General features: G+C 39.4%; 1 protein-coding gene across 3 annotated transcripts; it reads right to left on the bottom strand.

Moving 5' to 3' along the window:
- Positions 1–257: 257 nt before the first annotated feature.
- TCEAL9 (transcription elongation factor A like 9) lies at positions 258–2,158 on the bottom strand. Of its 3 annotated transcripts, none has more exons than XM_060001908.1 (3): positions 2,029–2,158; positions 1,474–1,547; positions 258–1,094 (listed from the first exon to the last, which is right to left on the bottom strand). In XM_060001908.1, exon 3 carries the CDS (start codon positions 1,016–1,018, stop codon positions 704–706), a length of 315 nt encoding a protein of 104 aa, XP_059857891.1. In that variant the 5' UTR covers positions 1,019–1,094; positions 1,474–1,547; positions 2,029–2,158; the 3' UTR covers positions 258–703. The 3 variants fall into 3 exon arrangements, with proteins under 3 accessions (XP_059857891.1, XP_059857892.1, XP_059857893.1); XM_060001909.1 differs by having other exon boundaries at positions 258–1,091; XM_060001910.1 differs by lacking the exon at positions 1,474–1,547 and having other exon boundaries at positions 2,029–2,098.
- Between the last annotated feature and the right edge of the window lie 17,894 nt (positions 2,159–20,052).

The raw sequence follows: 20,052 nt of genomic DNA, 5'->3' as shown, positions 1-20,052 counted from the left end.
GGGATCCTGCATGAGCAGATGGGAACAAAAGCTTGTCAAATACAGTTCACAGTCACTACCTTGTTTGGTCCTCATAAGATCCCTGAAAGTTCTTTATTATCTCTATTTTGCAGATGAGAAACGATGTAAAATTTATTCTCCTAGCTAAGTGGTCTGGTGGTAATTTGGAGTTTACATTTGCTTCTAAAACTCTGCCATTAAATATTGTGTCCCAATGCCTTTAGAAATATACTCAGTACTGTTGTTTACTCCTTTTTTTAAATAAAGCTTTTATTATTTTTAACAATAGTGTGTGTACATTCTAGGAATAAGGAAAAATACAAATAAGCTGAATAAAAAAATCACTCATAATTCTACCACTGACTGTACTTTTTGTCTTTCATCCTTCACATGTTCTTCTGTGCATATATGTGATATATAAATGTACTCTTCCTTTTTAAAAATATGATATTCACATATTACTTAGTAACTTCTTTTTTCATTTTATATCCTGCCAGGAACCTCTTTTTGTACAAATGAGTAAAGTTCTCTTATTAAAAGGCAAAGACTTGTAGATTGCTTTGAAGTAAAATAAACAATGAGATGCATCTAAAACCACTAATAGCAACAAGTTAAAAGTAGAAAGATGGACAAAGGTGTATTGGGAAAACGCAAATCAAAAGAAAGTAATGTTAACATCAGAAAAAATAAAAATCAAGGTAAACTACATTAAATAGGGGTAAGGATGGTTTCGATTAACCTTCCAACGCATCACTATAAGTTTGTTTCTTACTCTCCTTATCTCGTCTAATTCATTCACTTCTCTAAACACATCTTCCTTGCTTAAATGCCTGTTGTGTATATCTTCTTTAAATTCCTGGAGAGACTGAATCAGCCTTTCTCTAAAAGTTCCTTCTGTTTTTTCCTCCTCCTCTGGCTCTTCCTCCTCCTCTGGCTTTTCCTCAGGCTTTGGCTCTTCCTCAAGTTTTGGTTCACTCTCATTTTCTGGTTTTCCTTCAATCTTTTGACAGGGTGTCATGTTGTATCTGTCTCTCTTCCTCCTGTTCCCTCTTCCTTTCTTTTTTCTGCTTATTCTTCTTTGAAAACAACTACTTCTAGGAAACAAGAAGGCGACATTAAGTCAAAAGTTTGGTGAACGGACCAGTGCTCTGGACACAGGTCTCCGTATTTGCTTTTTGTGATTCAGAGCTATCACCAAATATTTTCCACTTGGGAGACTCAGTCTGCCATCTGGGTTTCCCCAAGCCTGCTGCTCCTACCCCCACTTTCCACCTCCTCACCTCCCTCGTCCCTCCCTCCAGCCTTTTCCAAGGCTCTCCTCAACCATTTCTCCCTTCACAAGGCATAACGCAAGACCCTCCTAGAACAGAGTAGGCTGGGAGAAGGGGGGTGCGGGGAAGAACAGGGGCCGACAACCTCAGTCCCTCCTTTGCCCACCTCCACCCCAGGGGTCTTTATATTTCCTTCACCTACCCGTACTGATTCGGTCAGTTTCTTCCTCGCCTTTTCTAGCCCTGCGTACTGCTATGAACAACAGACCTGCAGACCTGCGGACAAACGGGAAACGGGAGGGGGAGGGGGTGAGGGTGGGGGTGGGGCGAGCGCTCAGTGGGCCGACCAGCACCACGCACTTTTCTCATTAAGGTTCTCGGTTATGGAAACTTTCCTACCTTCTTATTCCCGCATTTGTCCCCCTCTCCACAGTGCAAGTTAAGTCGAATTTTCCATCAGACAGGGAGTAGGAAAAGCAGATTATTTCCAAACTATCTTTAAGACTGAGGGGGGCGGTTGGGGGGTGGGTAGGTGTTGGGATAGCGGTCTGAGGTGGCAGAGGATGATTATTTTCAAACTCTCACAGGTCTCCCTGTCCTTCTCCCGGGACCCCTAGTCCCTCTCCCAAGGGTCACCATTTCCTGCAGACCTGGAGGTGGGAGGTGGAGAGATGGAATTGACCAGGGCTCCCTCAAGTCTCTGCTCTAGGCCACCCCACCCTAGAAATTCCCAGACAGCACCTATTTTGCCACCAACCTGCAAAATTCCGGCAAGCTGACTCCTTCTCCTTCTCCTAGCCTCGGGCCCCACCGGCTGCGCTGCTGAAGCAAGCTGGTACCCAGACGGGAACAAGGACCAGACTAGCAGGACTTCTGCACACGTCGACTCCTGGTCACGTGATATCTACGTCACCAGTGAGCTCGGGTCCCCAATTTCCACTCCCACCAAAAGCGCGGCAGAAGTGGGCCGGCCCTCTGCCCCCTACCCCCTTATACATTTGGCCCTTTCCATCCCAGAGGGGGAAAATGTTATTTGCCTTTCTCTGATTTCTAGGGAGGGGCTGCATCTTTTTCTGGAGCTACTAAACTTTTCTACTTTTTTCAAGAATTGTCTTTTCCTGCCTTCTGCTCCCAGGATTAAGAACTCCAACCTACATCCATCGCCCCTCCCCCAGCCTCCATTTCATCTGCAATCTAGTCCTTGGCTGTTGTGGAGCAGGGTTGGTTTGGCAGCAGGTTGTTTAAAAAAAAAAAGGATGGTGGGGGAAGCCTGGGACAGGAGTAAGATTTTTAGTGTAGTTTTTTACTTTATTCTTAATACTTTTCTATATTTTTTGAAAAGTAACTGAAAAAAACACAATTCAGCTGAGTAAATGTGAAGAGCTAATTGGCTTTATACAGCAATTCATGAACAGGGCAGCAACCCATCTAGCAGCTAGAAGGGCGCTCCCACGGGTTGTACAAAATGGAAGGTTTTTATAGTCAGGAGAGTGGGGAAAGGGAGCTATTAGCAAAATAAAAGAAAGGATTATTTTTAGGCCAGGACAACTTTTTGGGGGGCGAGGGGAGAGGAAGGGAGCAGCAAGGGTTTTATCATGCAGATTGCTTCTTCTTTCTCTGGGAGATGGAGGAGCCTATGCCACAGATTACCTTACTGTTGCTTGACCAGAAAATTCCAGACTGGTTGATTTAAGATTACATTTCTGGGAGAGGTTGAAACTGCAATTAGGTCAGGTATTAAATCTAGGTTTGGTATCATAGGCTTTAGCACAAGAGATGTGGTTTGGGGCCTGTGGTTTTCTTTTTAACAAATTTTTATCTTTTTATAGTCGGAAAAGACAAAGACAGAATTACTTTAGTTAAGTGAGGCAGTATGTGTACAGTCCTGAGAATAGTGCCTGGCATATGGTAAGTGCTTTAAAAGTACAAACTATTATTATAATTATATTAGGATTTCGTTTGGGGAAAAGGATTCAAAATGACAAAAAGTAATGTCTGACTCCAGAGTCTTGGTGGTGGTATTTGCCAAGAAGTAATTGGTTTGGTCCTCTAGACGCCCTCTTCCCCAGGTAGTGAAGAGTCGATGGGGCAAGAAGATGTGATTACTTGGAAACTTCACTTCTATCCTTCTAAACCACATTCTGGATACCTAGGACCCTAGAATATCCTGCCCAAAGCACCTGGAGCCCAAATGCAAGACTTGCTCATGCCTCTTCTCCAGATCTATCCTCCTGATAGTGACCCACATCCCCTTTGGGTTCACGCTAGGGTTGGAGTAGATGATACAGCTGGAAAGGCAGAACCCCCTTCATATGAGGCCATTTGGAGAAAGGGCTAAAGGAAAGGGTGTACTGCCAGGCCAATAGGAGCTCAGAGAAGGCAAAGGCCAATTAGCCCAAAGTAGCCAGAGGAAGCCTCATGGAGGTAAAAGACCTTGACCTGGGCCTCACAGGGTGGGTAAGACCTAGATAGAGGGGGGGAAGGAAAGAGGAGACCAGTCTGACTGAACCTAGGCCCTGTGGCCTTACCATTACCCTGGCCTGTCTCATGCTGCCTTGCTGGGTCAAGTCCACTCGTTCCTCCTTAAGGGTTATTTGTCTCTTGATGGTGGCTATTGTCCGAAAGCAGGTTCAGTGCAAGCACTTTTTGACAAGCTCTGCACTACCCCCAAGGACTTTCTCCCTTATTTCCAGGTTACAGAATCTGAATTGGTCAACCTTTATGGATAGTTCTTAGGCAGTTGCTAAATACTTAAATATGCATTCCCTTTGAGCCTGTAAATCCATTCTTAGGCATTCACCCTGAGGAAATATTTAACAGTAGTCACAATGATTTACAACAACACGGTTACTTTGTAGACCTGAATTCCTGGCATCAATCCTTTGAGTTGGACCTGAATATGCAAAGAGAAGCCACAGGTGAAAGGCAGCAATGAAGGAAAGAGAATTGTTCTAGGAAATGACATGTGCCCAAGCATGTACATATGCACCTGCACATTCACACGTGTGTATGCATTCTCATAAACCAACGATTCTCCCAGATGATTTTGCTACAAGTTAAAGAAGGCAAACTTCATAATTCTGTTTAAACAATTCAAACTGCACCAACAGTATGTACCATTTAGAAATGGAGAATGACTATTAGGATATTCGACACAATTCTTTATAAAAGGTGCAATTAAGAAGCAAATTAAACGGCTTACAATGGGGAACAGGTTAAATTAATTATGTAACAACCATATCATAGAATTCTAAGAATTAAAATGAGATCTATTGAGAACATGAGTTAATTTTCCACCTATGCAATTAGAAAAACTGAAAAATATTGATCATATTCAGAGTTGGTGAGGGTATGGAAAAACAAACATTCACATGCACTTTTGAGAATATAAAATAATATATGAATGTGAACTAAACTTATTGTGGTGATCAGTTTGCAATATATACAAATATTGAATCACTGTGTTGTACACCTGAAACTAATATAGTGTTATCTGTCATTTATACCTCAATTTAAAAAGTAAAAGTACAAGCAAGATGCAAAAATAATAAAAGATAGAATAAAATAGTGCATTTCTGGAGGTCATTTTGGCAATATTTAACCTTAAAATATATGTGCTTTTGGACACATCACTTCCTCTTCTAGTGTTTTATCATGCTGAAATACTCCCATGCCAAATATGGTCAATGTTGTAGTTGTGGTAATAGATTTTTTTAAAGGAAAAAACTAAATATTCCTAAAAGGGGATTGGTTTAAGAAAAGTTTGATAATTCACTAATGCAATACTATGCAGTGATGAAAAATAATAAGGTGGAGTTATATTTACTCACATGAAAAAATGTCCAACATATATTGTTAAGAAAGAAGAAAAATTGAAGGTTAATATATGTGGTAGTACATGTTTGTCACAGCATACATATATTTATTTTTGTGTATTTGAAATATAAGTAAATAAAGAAATTCTACCATAGCATGATTAGTAAAGTCCACAAAATTCATTCCTGTAAAATTCTGGGTTATATTATTGAGAGATGAATGAAATTACTGATGTGAGCCTATTTGGTTAGCTCGCTACACAACCCAAGTCCATTAGAGACTCGCTGTGTTTTGATGGCACCTCATAACAGTTGTTTACTCAGCACTCAAGCTTAAACATCATCCTTACGTTTTCCCCTTTCCCCATGCCCATCGCCAATCATGTTATATCCAGTGTCAACTTACTGTGGAGTCTTCCTGTGTTTCTCTATCATATTAGAAATTTGAATGAATATATACTGAACTATTCCGATAGGATATATTTGAAATGAGTAGTCAATATAAAAGGAACTTTTCCTTTCTAAGTGTTGCATTTATATATTTAAAATTTATCTTTAATAGGTATGCATTAATTAATAAGATTCAAAAAATGATTGAGATAAAACTTTGAAAACATGCAGAAGAAACAAAATATCTGACAAATATAAGATAGTCATATATATATATAGAAATGAAAGTGTTTTATAATATATTGGTAGGTGAAAAAAACAGATTATAAATGGTAAACTGCAGAAGGTCCCATTAAAAAATAATATATATGAGTAGATATTTATATGTATACACCAAAATATTAGAAGTGGGTATGATTGGGTGATTGGTGGGCATATAGGTGATTTATATATTATTTTATATACTTCTTTGTAGATTCTTCTACATTTTCTCAGTGGGTATGTGTAAATTCTATAATAAAGAATAGTCTGCAAACAGTATGACCTTATCTTATGACACACGTTTCGCATATGTACTTCTCTGTAGCAGAGCAGAATTTGATTCAAGGCCTCCACTACCTGTTTGAGGTGTGGGGTCCTTGCAATGGTTGGATGCCTCACATTTGCTTCCCTTGCCCCATTAGTGACTAGTATCCATTAAAACAAGGCTCTCCTCCCCATGCTCTGACTATGCCTCCCTCCAATTCAAGTTTGAGATAATCAAGCTGTAGTACTAGTCATACATTAGACAGGAGGTATCTCTTTCCAAATTTTACCCTGTGAGAAATCATTTCTTTAGGAATTTTTTTTGCTAAAAGTAATATTGTTGGCACTAATATAATATTTTAAGCAGATTATAAAATAGTCTTAGTTACCAATTCAATGCTTTTAAAAATATATATGAATAGAGCAAGAAAGGATTGTATTTCTGGCTCTGCTCAACAAATGGCATTTATGTATAGTTCCTTGACTTTTTTTCAGTGAAAATGTTTTACTTTTGCAAATAAAGGCAACAAATACTATTTAAAAGCAGGTTATAAAACAATGTGTATAAAATTATTCCAGTTATATTTAAAATTAAAAACACACACAGAAGGAAAGAAAACCCTCAAAATCTACACTCAATTTCATTTATTTCATGACTCTCAAACATACATTATTCCCTAAGGAAATATTTCTAAAAGTGAAATTGCTAGGTCTAAAAGTCTGAAAAATCTTATGATTTTTTTATGTGTATTGCCTAAAGGGCCAGCAAGATAATTCAACAAATTTACACGTGTACTTACAGCCCATGTGGATGTTCTCATATAAAATGGATGGTGTTTTTTCTTTTTTAAAATTCCCCAATTTGACAAGGGAATAAGAATACCTTGAAGTTTTAATTTGTATATATATATTTTAAGAAGTAAAACTTTCTTATTCATAGATGACATGATTGCCAATTTAGAAAATCCTACAGTCTACAAAAAAGTCACCAGGGGGCTTCCCTGGTGGCGCAGTGGTTGAGAGTCCGCCTGCCGATGCAGGGGACACAGGTTCTTGCCCCGGTCTGGGAAGATCCCACATGCCGCGGAGCGGCTGGGCCCGTGAGTCATGGCCGCTGAGCCTGCGCATCCGGAGCCTGTGCTCGGCAACGGGAGAGGCCACAGCAGTGGGAGGCCCGCGTACAGCAAAAAAAAAAAAAAAAAAAAAAAGTCACCAGAACTAATGAGTACAGTAGACCTGTAAATAGGATATCAATTATATTTCTAAATACTGAAGCTGAATAACTTACACTTATTTTCCAGATAGATGTCTTCTTTGCTCAATACCCTACTGATGTCTTTTCACCAGTTTTCAGGCAGTGATAACTACTGTTGTTTTGTTGATTTTTTTAGGAACATTTTATTACAGATAGATAACTATTGTTTCAGTTAGTCTCATTGGTTGTAAGGAATAGAGACTTAGGCCAGCTCAGCTGAGGCAGATCCATGGTGAGAATTTATGAGATAGTAAAGAAGACTACGATCTTGAGGAAATCTGAGAATTAACAGCCAGTTTCGAATGGACCTCTAGAAGTTAGGGCCTGAGCATTTTTAATGTTCTGCCATTAACTTGGTTCAGCTGTGGACCCAGTCTCTTCTCCCTTCCTCTCACATCCCCTACTTCTCCTTTGTCTTGTCTCTGTTTCATAGCTTCAGCTTCCCCGTAACGTGCCCTGCTCATGTATCAGGCTTTCTCAGGTTCCTAAGGTACAAACCCTCTTCCCACAAAAGTGCACGTACCCCACTAACCCCAAACTTGGACAAATTTGCATAGAATCTCAGGTGGTCCACAGACTTCCCTAGTTGAGAACACCTGGTCCAGGTTAATTAATATTGTCAGCTGGTGAGAGTTCCTTGGACACTGGCCTAAGCCTGGCTGAGGGGACATCAGTATGGGGATGGACTGGCAGGCAGCAACCCTGATGCAGGGCTAGACTCCTCCTGGGTTTCCTGGAGGTAAAGAGGCCAGAGGTGAGAGGCCTAGCAGGCTGCATCCCTCTAACAGAACATAACTGAGCCAATTAGTATTTATGAACATTAAAAACTCCTCAAAGTGGAAGAGATAGATTATTTTTCTAAAATGACAAAAATAAGACACTTACTGAGGCTCTACAGGGATTAATTTCTTAACATGTAAAATGTTGATTTGTTTTCAAAAAATTTAGGTTTAAAATTTTCAAAATAATTAGCCTGTTTTTTTAAAGCTATTTGGGAAGTATCCCTAGAAGCATTCTGTAAATGATAAATATAAACATGACCAAATTATGAAGGATTTCCTATTTAGTAGAAAATCTTATATTTTATTGTAAATTACTTTTCTCCCCAAAGAGTATGTCTTAAAGATTGTGAACAATTAACATGTTTTAAAAAATTGCTCTTTCCTTTGTAGCTGATGGAAAATATTTTTTTTAAAATTATTTTGTGTCCCTCATGACTTTTAAAGAGGACTCTTTTTTTAAATTTTATTTATTTATTTTTGGCTGCATTGGGTCTTCGTTGCTGTGCACAGGCTTTCTCTAGTTGTGGTGAGTGGGGACTACTCTTCGTTGCTGCACGGGCTTCTCATTGCAGTGGCTTCTCTTTTTGAGGAGCACGGGCTCTAGGCGCGTGGGCTTCAGTAGTTGTGGCACATGGGCTCAGTAGTTGCGGCTCGAGGGCTCTAGAGCATAGGCTCAGTAGTTGAGGCGCACGGGCTTACCTGCTCCGCGGCATGTGGGATCTTCCCGGACCAGGGCTGGAACCCGTGTCCCCTGCCTTAGCAGGCGGATTCTTAACCACTGCACCACCAGGGAAGCCCGATGGAAAATGTTTTCTATTTGATATATGTTAAGTTAGCCAAATAACAAAGCACTCCAACGAAAAGAGAAGTCTTAGGATGAATACCCATACTCTTCCTCCCCACATGTAAGTATCGTATTTCTGAAATGTAAAAACAAAACATTTTAAATTAAAAAATTGGAACATAAAAGTACATAGAAGAAAGATAATTTTCCACTCCCAGCCTCCTTTCCTGATACCTAGCTTTCTGGCCACTTAGGTGCAGGTAAGGGCTTCAGGGGAAAAATAATAATGACTACCAGGAGAGGAGGTTCTGGGGAGGAGCAGGTTGCGGAGCAGTTAGAACAAGGGAAAGGGCTAATCCCACAAGAAGATTAAGTGGACAATAACTCCAAGAGAAAACGCTGCCTCTCTCTTACACTGCATCTGACCTCCTGAAATGCCAAGATGGAAAAAGAGACATTCCAAATCCAGGGTGACAAGAGGAGGAGGGGTTGAGTGTTCCCGCTGCCTTGCTTGGGTGGGAGGCAGGATCAGGAACCTGAACTCCTTTAGTGTCCCTTGATGAGAGTCTACCTGGGCCCAAATCCCTTTCTTCCTGTCTTTTGTATCCTCTGAGTAATGATTCCTGTTGCAGAGGAGGAAAAACTTCTGGTCAAGGAATGCGGGGAAAAGCAACGGTCCAGTCCAGAACGCTGTAAGTTTGTGTTCCGACTGAAGAGGCTTGGGGTAACCCTGGCACCAGGATGGCTGGGGCCTGAGGGCAGAATCCTCAAGTGGGTCAGAGTCTGTTTTCTGGTCACACCTTCCTTACCCAAAATCCATTTTGAGTGGTCCTGGGGGCAAGCAGTTTATGAATATGGACACAGGTATATGCTGGAAAGCTTTCCACTCAGCCCCTGCTCCCAGTGTCCCACATCCATTTTGGTGCCAAACATTTTGGTAGTAGGAGTGTGGAAACTAATCACCGGAGGAGGAAACAAAGAGACACAGAGAGTGAAAGTTTTACTTTAAATAGTCACCCCTCGTCCAACATTGTGGCTATTTAAAAGAGGAGGAGTACCAAAGGCTGAGGATGGCTATGGATAAAGGAGGGACAAAGCTGGGATATATAGTTTTGGGAGACGCCGGACGGGTCCGGGAAGGGCCGGGCGGCTGCAGGTCCGCACTGAGTTCTTGCTGCAGCAGCCCCCGCTTCCCCGACCCCAACCATCCGCTGGTCTGATGTTCGCCGGGTCAAGCGAAAATGCGGCGGCAGCGGAGGAGACAGCAAGGAAAGGCGCAGTCGATGCGAGGGACAGTGGTGGGGGGAGGGAACAGAGCCCAGCCTGAAGCTCCCCTCCAGATCCTTCCCTTTTTGTGCCTGCATACGCCTGGGGAAGTATCTACGTACAGGAAAAAATGGTGAGTTTTAAAGGAGGAAGGAGAGAGAAGCGAGCGGGAAGACGGAGCTCCGTCTGGAGGCCCCCTGGAGGGCGCACGAGTCTCTCTTAGGTGGGAAAAATAGAATTTCAGAAACCATTAAAATCTGAATCTTGAAAGGTGCATAGTAGGGCCTCTGTCCTCGGTGCTGATCTTCCCGTCAAGCATTCAGTCCTTTCGCTTGCCTCTTGTCTCCTACGAGTAATGGAGTCCAAAGTGGAATAAGCAGGGGGATAAAAATCTCAACATGGAAAATGTTCCCCAGGAAAAAAAGGAAAAGGAAAAAGAAGGAGGAGATCCTGCCCCTGTGGAGAATGGAGAGGAAGCTCGCCCTGTGGGAGGGAATGAAAGCTAGAAGCCTGAAGGCAATATTAGAAGGGGTTGGGCTCTGCTTTCCCAGGATTTTAGGCTTGTCAATAATATTAATGTGATAGACATAGACGGAGATGCAGATGATACCGAAAGTTTCACGGAAAAGATGAGAGAGTTAAACTCAGGGCAATGAAGTTAAGGTATAGTTTATCTGGCCTTAGTAGGACCACCCTCATCATTGCCACCATGAGGAATTTTTCCTTATGCCTTGAAAACTGAGGTTTTCTCTGAGGTTAATACTCTTCAACCTTGTTTTCTGTTTATTTGCCTTTTCTTGGTGTAATTTTACTCATTCAATTGCTTCAAAACTTTCAGTATTGTCAGCATCTATTTGAATATTGAATTCAGACCAAAGCCACAAGTTTTTCTTTGTCAGCAGAGGTGTTTCACCCATTCGAATAGAAAGATGTTCATTGTCTGTTTCAAAAGAGAAAAAAAAGTTAGAAAGCAGTGTGTAAATTTATCGTTGCTTCATTTTAGAGCATATATATTTATGTATTATATATATTAACAATGAGTCTTAAAGTATATATACTAAAATGTGGGTGTTTATCTTTAGATGGCATAATTTTTAATGATTTAATTTCTTTCTCTTTGATAACTGTATTTTCCCAAAATTTGTATTTATTACTTATACCCTTAAATGTAATAAAAGTAATAAAAGTCATGTGTCAATCAGCTTTTTAAACAAGTGTCATTTAATAAAAACTTGTTAAAAGAACAAAACATGCATTTCAAGGTTATTTTTTAGAATTTCTTTTTTAGCAATATAACCCTAGTATTTACCACCCTGACATTCTTTTAAAGGGTCACCCTTGTCATTCGTGAAAAGAGAATACTATTTACCTCCCAGGGCTGCTGAGCGGATCAGATGAGGTACCCTATGTGTGAACTTTGTTGACTTGGACCCTACCTGACTCCCCTGCCCTTTCAGAACCCCCACTGCAGTGATACTTAGGGAGGACTGAGGGATATCTAACCTATGCCCAGGAACAATTTCAGGCAACTGAGAAGCAGGTGCCACCCTCCTCTGGATACTGCCATGTCTTCCAGACTCTACTGTCATTTCTCCTTCATCTTATTCCTTCTGCTGACAGAGGTTTTGGAGTCCTCAAGGTGACAAAGGCTTCCTGATTTCTGTGAGATCATTGTTACACTTATGAAGGTGGGTACTACACAAAAGTGCCTCAGCAAATAATATCTTAGCCAAGGTCTTAGTAAAAACAGGAATTTCTTATTTTACTTATAGGTCCTCTGCTCTCTAGGGACTCAGACATGATTCCATTTGGGTGGAGAGCGCTGGGTCAAGACATGAATAAAACAAAATGATGACTTGAACAGTTGGAGTCAGCCACTTATTACCTTAATTATAATATAAATTATAATAAAGCCTATATTTCTTTTCTGCTAGTAAAAATTTATAAGAATAATCTCCAGATGGTGACAACATTGACTGCCATGTTATTTCCAGAGGTGACTTCTCTCTCAGGACACTCTACAGTCTCTCATACAAAAAATTCTTGGCAGACCCACTCACTAGGGCAACAGACACACATGAAGTATATAAGTTACAGAGATATTCACTTTCTTTAATCAAAACTGAGTAACATTAGCCAAATCTGATATTATCCCTACATGAAAGAGTTTAAAATATTTTGTGAGATAAAAAAAAATTCCTAAATGTGTTAGCAATTACTCCTCTGCAGAACTGTGCCATTCTCATAGCATGTACTCTTTATCAACCTTATACTCCTAGTGTCTATTACAATGTTTGACATATTGTAAATGTTGAATAAATGTTTAATATGGCCATTTTGACTCTGTGGGGATCCTCAAGTCCTTTACCTAGTTCTGCTCTTGACTAAAGAACAGCAGGTAAGTCATTTCATTTCTCTAGAGGCAAAGACATGCATTTCCTAGGGAGCGTAGTAGAGGCCAGATGACAGGCTAAATTAAAACACGAATAAAATTTAGCGAGATTTGCATAGTGTGTCACACAGACTGCCTGATTTAGAATCTCCTATTGTAACAGAGAAGAACAAACTTGACTCCATATTGGATCTACTTCTTTAGCTCTAACTTTTGTGCTCTGTTGCCTGTGCTTAGTTATGCTGGCTCTGTACCTTTGTAAAGGAATGTTGCCTGTAGCCTGAAATATACATAATAGCCCCTTTCTCAAGGCTCTGCCTCCCAGGCTTGACTTTCCATATAGAGATAAAAGTTGTAGAACAGAGAATAACACTTGTCTTGTTGGAGGTTTACAGGAACATCGTGACCAGACCTACCTGGATAGCTGCAAGAACAAAGGATTATCACGTCCCCTCCGGGGTCTGGTGGGCACCAAGAAGTTTGTAACAATCAGCCACACCCTCTCCTCTTTTTGTATAAAGGAAGCCTGAATTCTAACTGTGGTAAGACGGTTCTTTGGGACACTAGTCTGCCATCTTCTCAGTCTGCTGGCTTACAAATAAAGTCGATATTCCTTGCCCCAACACCTTGTCTCTTAATTTATTGACCTTGTCTGTGGCGAACAGTAGGAGCTTGGTCTTGGTAACACTCTCTATTGCTAATAATGTAGACTTCGGCACCCTTCTCTGGATTACACGAATTAATCATACTTCCAACTGGGCCACAGAACATGTATTATTAACTTGCTTCCCTGAGAGATTCTGATGTGTACTAACACTGGATAACCACTGGTGGTACAGTGGAAACAGTTATATTAAGTACTGCCTTAGTTCATTTGGGCTGTGATAACAAAAATACCATGGATTGGATGGCTTAAATAACAGAAGTTTATTTTTCCCTGTTCTAGGGGTAGGAAGTCCAAGATCAAGGCACTGGAAGATTTGGTTTTTGGAAAGGGCCTGCTTCCTGATTCGTAGACTGCAATCTCCTTTCTGTGCCCTCATACTGTGGAAAAAGCAAGGGAGGTTGCTGGGGTATCATTTATAGTGGCACTAATCCCATTCATGAGGGCTCCATCCTCAAGACTTAATCACATTTTAAAGGCCCAAACTCCAATTACCATCACAGTGGGGATTAGGTTTCAACATATGAATTTCAGGGGGACACAACAAATAGGCCTAGAAAAAGACTGCAAGGAAATACATCAAAATGTCAGAGATTCCAGCGATGCATATATCACATGACCTAAATTGTCTTATTCTATGTTAGGATCAATTTTTTAGAATCTTTCAACATTTCTCACATTGAAATATATCATAAAATACATGTGTAGATTTTATGTGATAGTTTTATTTTTTCTTAAAAAAGGTGTTACTGAATCAATGGTGTATGTTGCTGATGCTGTAATCTAATAATCAAGAAAGTAAGGTGCATAAATATATATGGGAATGTGCATACACAAATAGAAAAAGACATAAAGGAATTCATCTTTGAAGACATGTGGGAATTGATGTGTGATAAAATGTAATTTTTCTGCTGTTATTTACTTCAATGTCTGGGTTTTAGATTTTATTTTTGTACAGTTATAATCTTATTGCCATTAAAACAATTCTGAATATATATATGTCATCATGTTAGTTTGGACTATGCAGAAAAATGGTAATAATAACAATATTCATAACATCCTTTTAGCGTGCGCCATGTTAGAGACAGTGTTCTCAGCTATTTACAGGTACTAATCAATCCGTTCCTCAGAAGAAATCTGTGAGGGCTATACTATCAATGTACCCATTTTATGTAGGAGGAAATTGAGGCACATACAGATGAAGCAAATTATCTGTAGTTGTATAGCTAGTAAGTTTTAAAGCCAGGATATAGCCCAAACTATTGGGTCCAGAATCAGTGCTCTCAGCCTTTCAATAAAACAAATACCTAATCCATTAAAGCAATGATTGGAACAGCCACCTATTTTCTTAAATATAATTTTAAAATGGCTGTTTTTTAGATATCTTAGTAGTGGCAAATTCCAATTCTATTGTTTCCTCTAAAGGGAGACGGGTTTCCCCTCACATTGAATAAAATTAGGCATAGTAGAGAAAATCAGGCCATCGATGTTGGGAACCAAAAAGGAAAAAAAGCAAAAGGAAAAAAAAGGAGTCCCTAGGGCTTCCCTGGTGGATCAATGGTTGAGAGCCCACCTGCCAATGCAGGGGACAAGGGTTCATACCCCGGTCCGGGAAGATCCCACATGCCATGGAGTGGCTGCGGCCGTGAGCCATGGCCTCTGAGCCTGCGCGTCCGGAGCCTGTGCTCTGCAACAGGAGAGGCCACAACAGTGAGAGGCCTGTGTACTGCAAAAAAAAAAAAAAAAAAAAAAGGAGTCCCTAAGATTGAGGACTTGAGAGGTAATCATGTTAAGTCCAAGGAGTTAAGGAACACCTAGAGACAGCCACCTATTTTCTTAAATATAATTTAAAAATTTTGTTGTTTTGAAACATATTTTAGTAACAGCAAATCCTAATCCCACTGTTTCTTCTAAGAGGAATTGTATTTTCTCTCACATTGAATAAAACTGGGCATAGTAGAGATAATCAGGCAATCGATGTTGGGAAGCAAAAAGGAAAACAATGGGAGTCTCTGACTGGAGAGGTAATCATGTTAAGTCCAACTTGTGGGGAAGATGAAATTAGGGGAGAGCAGAAACTATGAAGAAGTAGAAGCAAGGACACAGAGAAAAGCTTTCCAGGAGAAAATTAAGTCACCTGTCAGCAATGCGTGAAGATAGGCATTTGTTGTACGAATGCATATTTTGTGGGAAAGAACGTGCCAAGTAGACTTTGTCAATCTCTTTGATTCATATACATTTTCAAAACTGAACTGAATGGGTACTGTGGGGTAGATAATATCTCCTAACTTGTTTTTAAAAATAAGGACAGATTTATTTTTCTCTTTTAGCAAAACTTGGATGTCTATTGAAGAAACTTAAAAAGTAAAGGGTCACCTTTGTGACCAGAGCCAGCATTGCAGCTTGAACATCACTGAGCTGGAAGCCTGGGACAGAGAAACAGTGTTAATCTTGATTAATGGTGGAACAAATTTTGGACCTGTTGAGACTGAGGTAAGTTTGGGACATTCAGGAGGAAAGTTCCACTAGAGAATTGAATAAAAGTCTGTAGGGCCAAAGAGTAGTTTGGGCTAGACATGTGGAATTGTAGTGACAACTGCAGAAGTGAATGGGATCAGCCAAGGAGAGCATGGAGACCAAGAAGAGAGAGGACTTGCAATATTCAGGGAAGCAATACAGCTCAGGCTCTAAGAGTCCAGGTGTTGGAACTTGTCACTTCTAATTGGGTCTAAATCTCCACTCGGCCTCTCAGTATTCCAGTAAAATAAAACTACGAGATGGTTATATAAGATTCACGTTGAATATAAGAACAGAGAAAGGGTGGAACCAAGAGAATGTTGAAAGGTATATTATGCAAATTGTATCTGTAAGAATTCTGGTACCACTTTTAAAATATCAAACAAGGTAGAATTCAAGGCAATGGACACTCACTTGTATAGATAAAGAGGGACATTTAATAAAGAGAAAAGATCAATCCACCAGATGGTATCCTAATCCTTTATTTATATGCACCTAAAGGCATAAAGCAAAAAATATAAATCAGAATACCAGGACAAGTAGAAAAATTCATAATTATAGTAAGAAGGAATAATGTAAGTTTCTAGGTAACTAATAGTATGGTGGTGCAGTGGTTAAGAATCCACCTGCCAACGCAGGGGACATGGGTTTTATCCCTGGTCTGGGAAGATCCCACATGCCACGGAGCAACTAAGCCCGTGTGCCACAACTACAGAGCCGGTGCTCTAGAGCCCACAAGCCACAACTACTGAGCCCACGCACCGCACCTACTGAAGCCCGCGTGCTCTAGGGCCCACGTGTCACAACTACTGAGCCCGTATGCTGCAACTACTGAAGCCCACGCACCTAGAGCCCGTGCTCCGCAACAAGAGAAGCCACCACAATGAGAAGCCCACACACCACAACAAAGAGTAGCCCCTGCTCACCGCAACTAGAGAAAGCCCACATGCAGCAACAAAGACCCAACACAGCCAAAATTAATTAATTAATTTTAAAAAAAGAAATAAGTACACATCCCCAGAAATTCCATTCACAGGAATTTTTTTAAAAATAATAATACATGTAAAAAAGTATCCAACAAGGTAGGCCTTAAGGAAAGAAATATTACTAGGGATAGAGATATATTTTATAATGGTAACATAGTCAATATAATGTGAAGGTACTAAAATTCTAAATCTGTATGCTTATAGTAACATTGCTTCAAAATATACAATACAAAAAGTATCAGAATAAAAGGAGAAGTAGAGAAATCTAAAGTCAGTGTGGGACATGTAAATATACCTCAGTATATTTACAGAAGAATCAGAAAATAATATCAGTAGAAGTATTGAAGATTTAAGCAATGAGAATAACAAATTTGGCCTAATTTACATACATAGACCAATACAACCTACAATTGCAGAATATAAATTTTTTTCAAGGCAAATGGGACATTTGCTAAAATTGACCTTCTACTAGGTCCATTAACCAAGTATCAATGAATTTCAAAGTATTGGAATAGTTCAGAATATGTTCTCTGATGACAGATGAGTAATAAAGCTAATTAATAACAAATAGATAACAACAAGAAAATCTCAAAGTGTTTGGAAATTAATCAGTACATTTCTCATGAGTAAAAACAGAAACTTAAATTTAGCATTATTTTTAATTGAGTGATAATGAAAACACAGCATATGAAAACCTGTGGAATGCAGCTATCTGTGCTTAGTAAGAAATTCTATATCCTTAAATGCATATATTAGAAAAGAAGAAAGGCTGAAAAATATCGATGATCTAAGTTTGCTTGTCAATACATTTTGGAGAAAACACCAACAAAAATCTTAAGGCACAATTCTTAAGGCAGGAAATAAGAATAGAAACTAATGAAAGAGAAATGAAACACACAAAAGAAAGAAACAGACAAAATTTTAGTCTATGTACATACTAATAAAATCAAAACCCTCTAATAAAATTGATCAAGATAAAAAGAGAAGACACAAAGTAAATGTCAGGGGTAAAAGAACAATAGTACATATTCTACAGATTTTAAAAAAGAGAATAAAAGGATAATATGAACAATTTCATACCATTAAATTTAAGAATTTAGATTGAGTGCATGAATTTATTAAAAAACAACTTACCAAAAGGGAAAAAAGAAGATATAGAAAATCTGAACAGTCCCATATCTATTAAATGAATTAAATTGCAAATGAAAATAATGCAATATATCCACTTTGGTGATGACAGCGGGAGGACCTATGAAGACCCACTTGAGAGCTAAATGAACAGAGCAGGAAAAAACTATAAAAACATTTAATGTCTCTAGAAATTGTCCTAAGGGAAAACAGCAAATGAAGAAACATTTACTTCAAAAAATCTACTAAAACTTGGTAAAAATAGCAAGGATTTCTGGCATTTGAATCAGGACCTGCTCCCTCCTTCCTTTCCATCCCTAGCTCAGCTTAAAGGAAACTCTACTCGGGACAGGCATGGCCAGGAAGGCAGGATTCCCTTTCCCCTCAGCTCCCAATCGAGGCTTATGATATCTTCACTGAGAGAGCAGGCCACCAGCATTTCTCATTCCCTCCAAATCAGAGTTGAAAGGTTAAGTTCTTGGTGAGTATGGCCAAGAGGTCATGGATTCCCTTCTTCTAACCAGTCACTACCCATAGGGCAAAGGCTCTACCCAACAGTGGCAGACCAAGAATATAGTGGCCCTGATTGCTCTCACTCCAGCTTGCTCTTAGAGCAGAGGTTCCAAGCTAGGAGAAACGAGCCAAAAAACCGAAGAGCCTACTGCCCTGCCTAGAGTAGCAACTCAGAGTCTTTGCCAAGAGAAGGAAGCAGCCCTTAAAAACAGAGGGCTCCTAAGTTCTCCCCAGAAGGACTGGCTTAATGTGAAACATAGTCTGGGGAAGATCATGCTTAAAGGTACTCTAGAAAACAATAGCTTCCCTTAATTAAGAACAACAAGTTAAATCATAGGCCAGCTGGTACACCAGAGAGAATCAGGGAAAGAGTAAAGAAGAATCTGCTGGGGGTCAGAATAAATGTCAAAGACTGGCCTCAAAAACTACTCCTGACTGAATTTAATTTGATCAGACTATTGAACATATTATGCCCCAAGGCTTTGTTGAAAACAACAGAGCACTCAGTCTATAATTAGTGGAGCCTAACAGGCCAAGTGTAATACCAAATGAAGCAGACAGTTTAATACCAAGATTAAAGAAATAAACAGTCAAAAAGAGTGTTGGTAAAAACCAATTGTAATCCTAGGATACCTGTGCATGTCCCCAAGTTTGCAACATCTGAGGAGTGACACCAGAAGGTTCACACAGTAGGGAAAATGGGCCAAGTCACAAGACAAATGAGTAAACAACAACCAAAGCAAGGAGTAGGAAAAAGGGGGAGGTGAATCAGTATCCAAAGGTGCAAAAATAAATTAAACTATACAGATTTCAACAAAAATTACAAAATATGCTGTCAAAGAAAAATTGCACTGGACAGAGTTAAATATCAAAGGAAGATGTTTTCCTTGAGATTGAACTCAGCTATAAATACAGCAATGACAGCAGGGGACGTATAATCAAAAGGTAGGGAGAAGGAGTCACTAGATTAAAAATTACCAAAAGTAACTTGATTAGATATCAAGAGTGAGGGGAAGAGGAACTTAATTGAATTTCAAGTATGGGAGGATTCTTGCTAAACTGGCTTAGCAGGATTCTTGCTAGAACTGGGCTCAGAAGGATTCTTTACTAAAACTGTTCTTGACAGCCCAGTCAAAAAAACTCAAAGGAGCCCTATTAGACGCAAGAGGGAGGGGATATGGGGATATATGTATACGTATAGCTGATTCACTTTGTGATACAGCAGAAACTAACACACCATTGTAAAGCAATTATACTCAAATAAAGATGTTAAAAAAAAAGAAGGGAGTCCTTGTCAGTACAAAGAAACAGACATATGAGACCCACACACAGGAAAGAGGGCCAAAAAAGGTATAACACATACAGAAAGAAATGGTAGAAGCGCTTCCTTATCAGTAATTACTTGAAAGGTAAATGGATTAAACTCTCTAATCAAAGAGCAGAGATTGGCAGGATGGATAAAAATCAAGATCTAACTATATGCTGTCTACAAGAGACTCACTTTAGATTCAAAAACATATATAGATTGAAAACATAGTAAAACATATTTCATGCAAATAATAACCAAAAGATAGCTGTATATCTATAGGATTATTAAACAAAATAGACTTTAAGATAAAAAAAGTTACAAGAGACAAAGGACATTATATATTGATAAAAAGTTAAATTCATCAATAAGATGTAAAAATTATAGGCATATATGTATGAAATAACAGTAGCCCAGAATATATGGAGCAAACATGACAGAATTGAAGGGAGAAATAG

Source organism: Delphinus delphis, chromosome X (assembly GCF_949987515.2).
Source record: "Delphinus delphis chromosome X, mDelDel1.2, whole genome shotgun sequence".
Lineage (NCBI taxonomy): Eukaryota > Metazoa > Chordata > Mammalia > Artiodactyla > Delphinidae > Delphinus > Delphinus delphis.
This window is presented reverse-complemented; position numbering and strand designations above follow the sequence as displayed.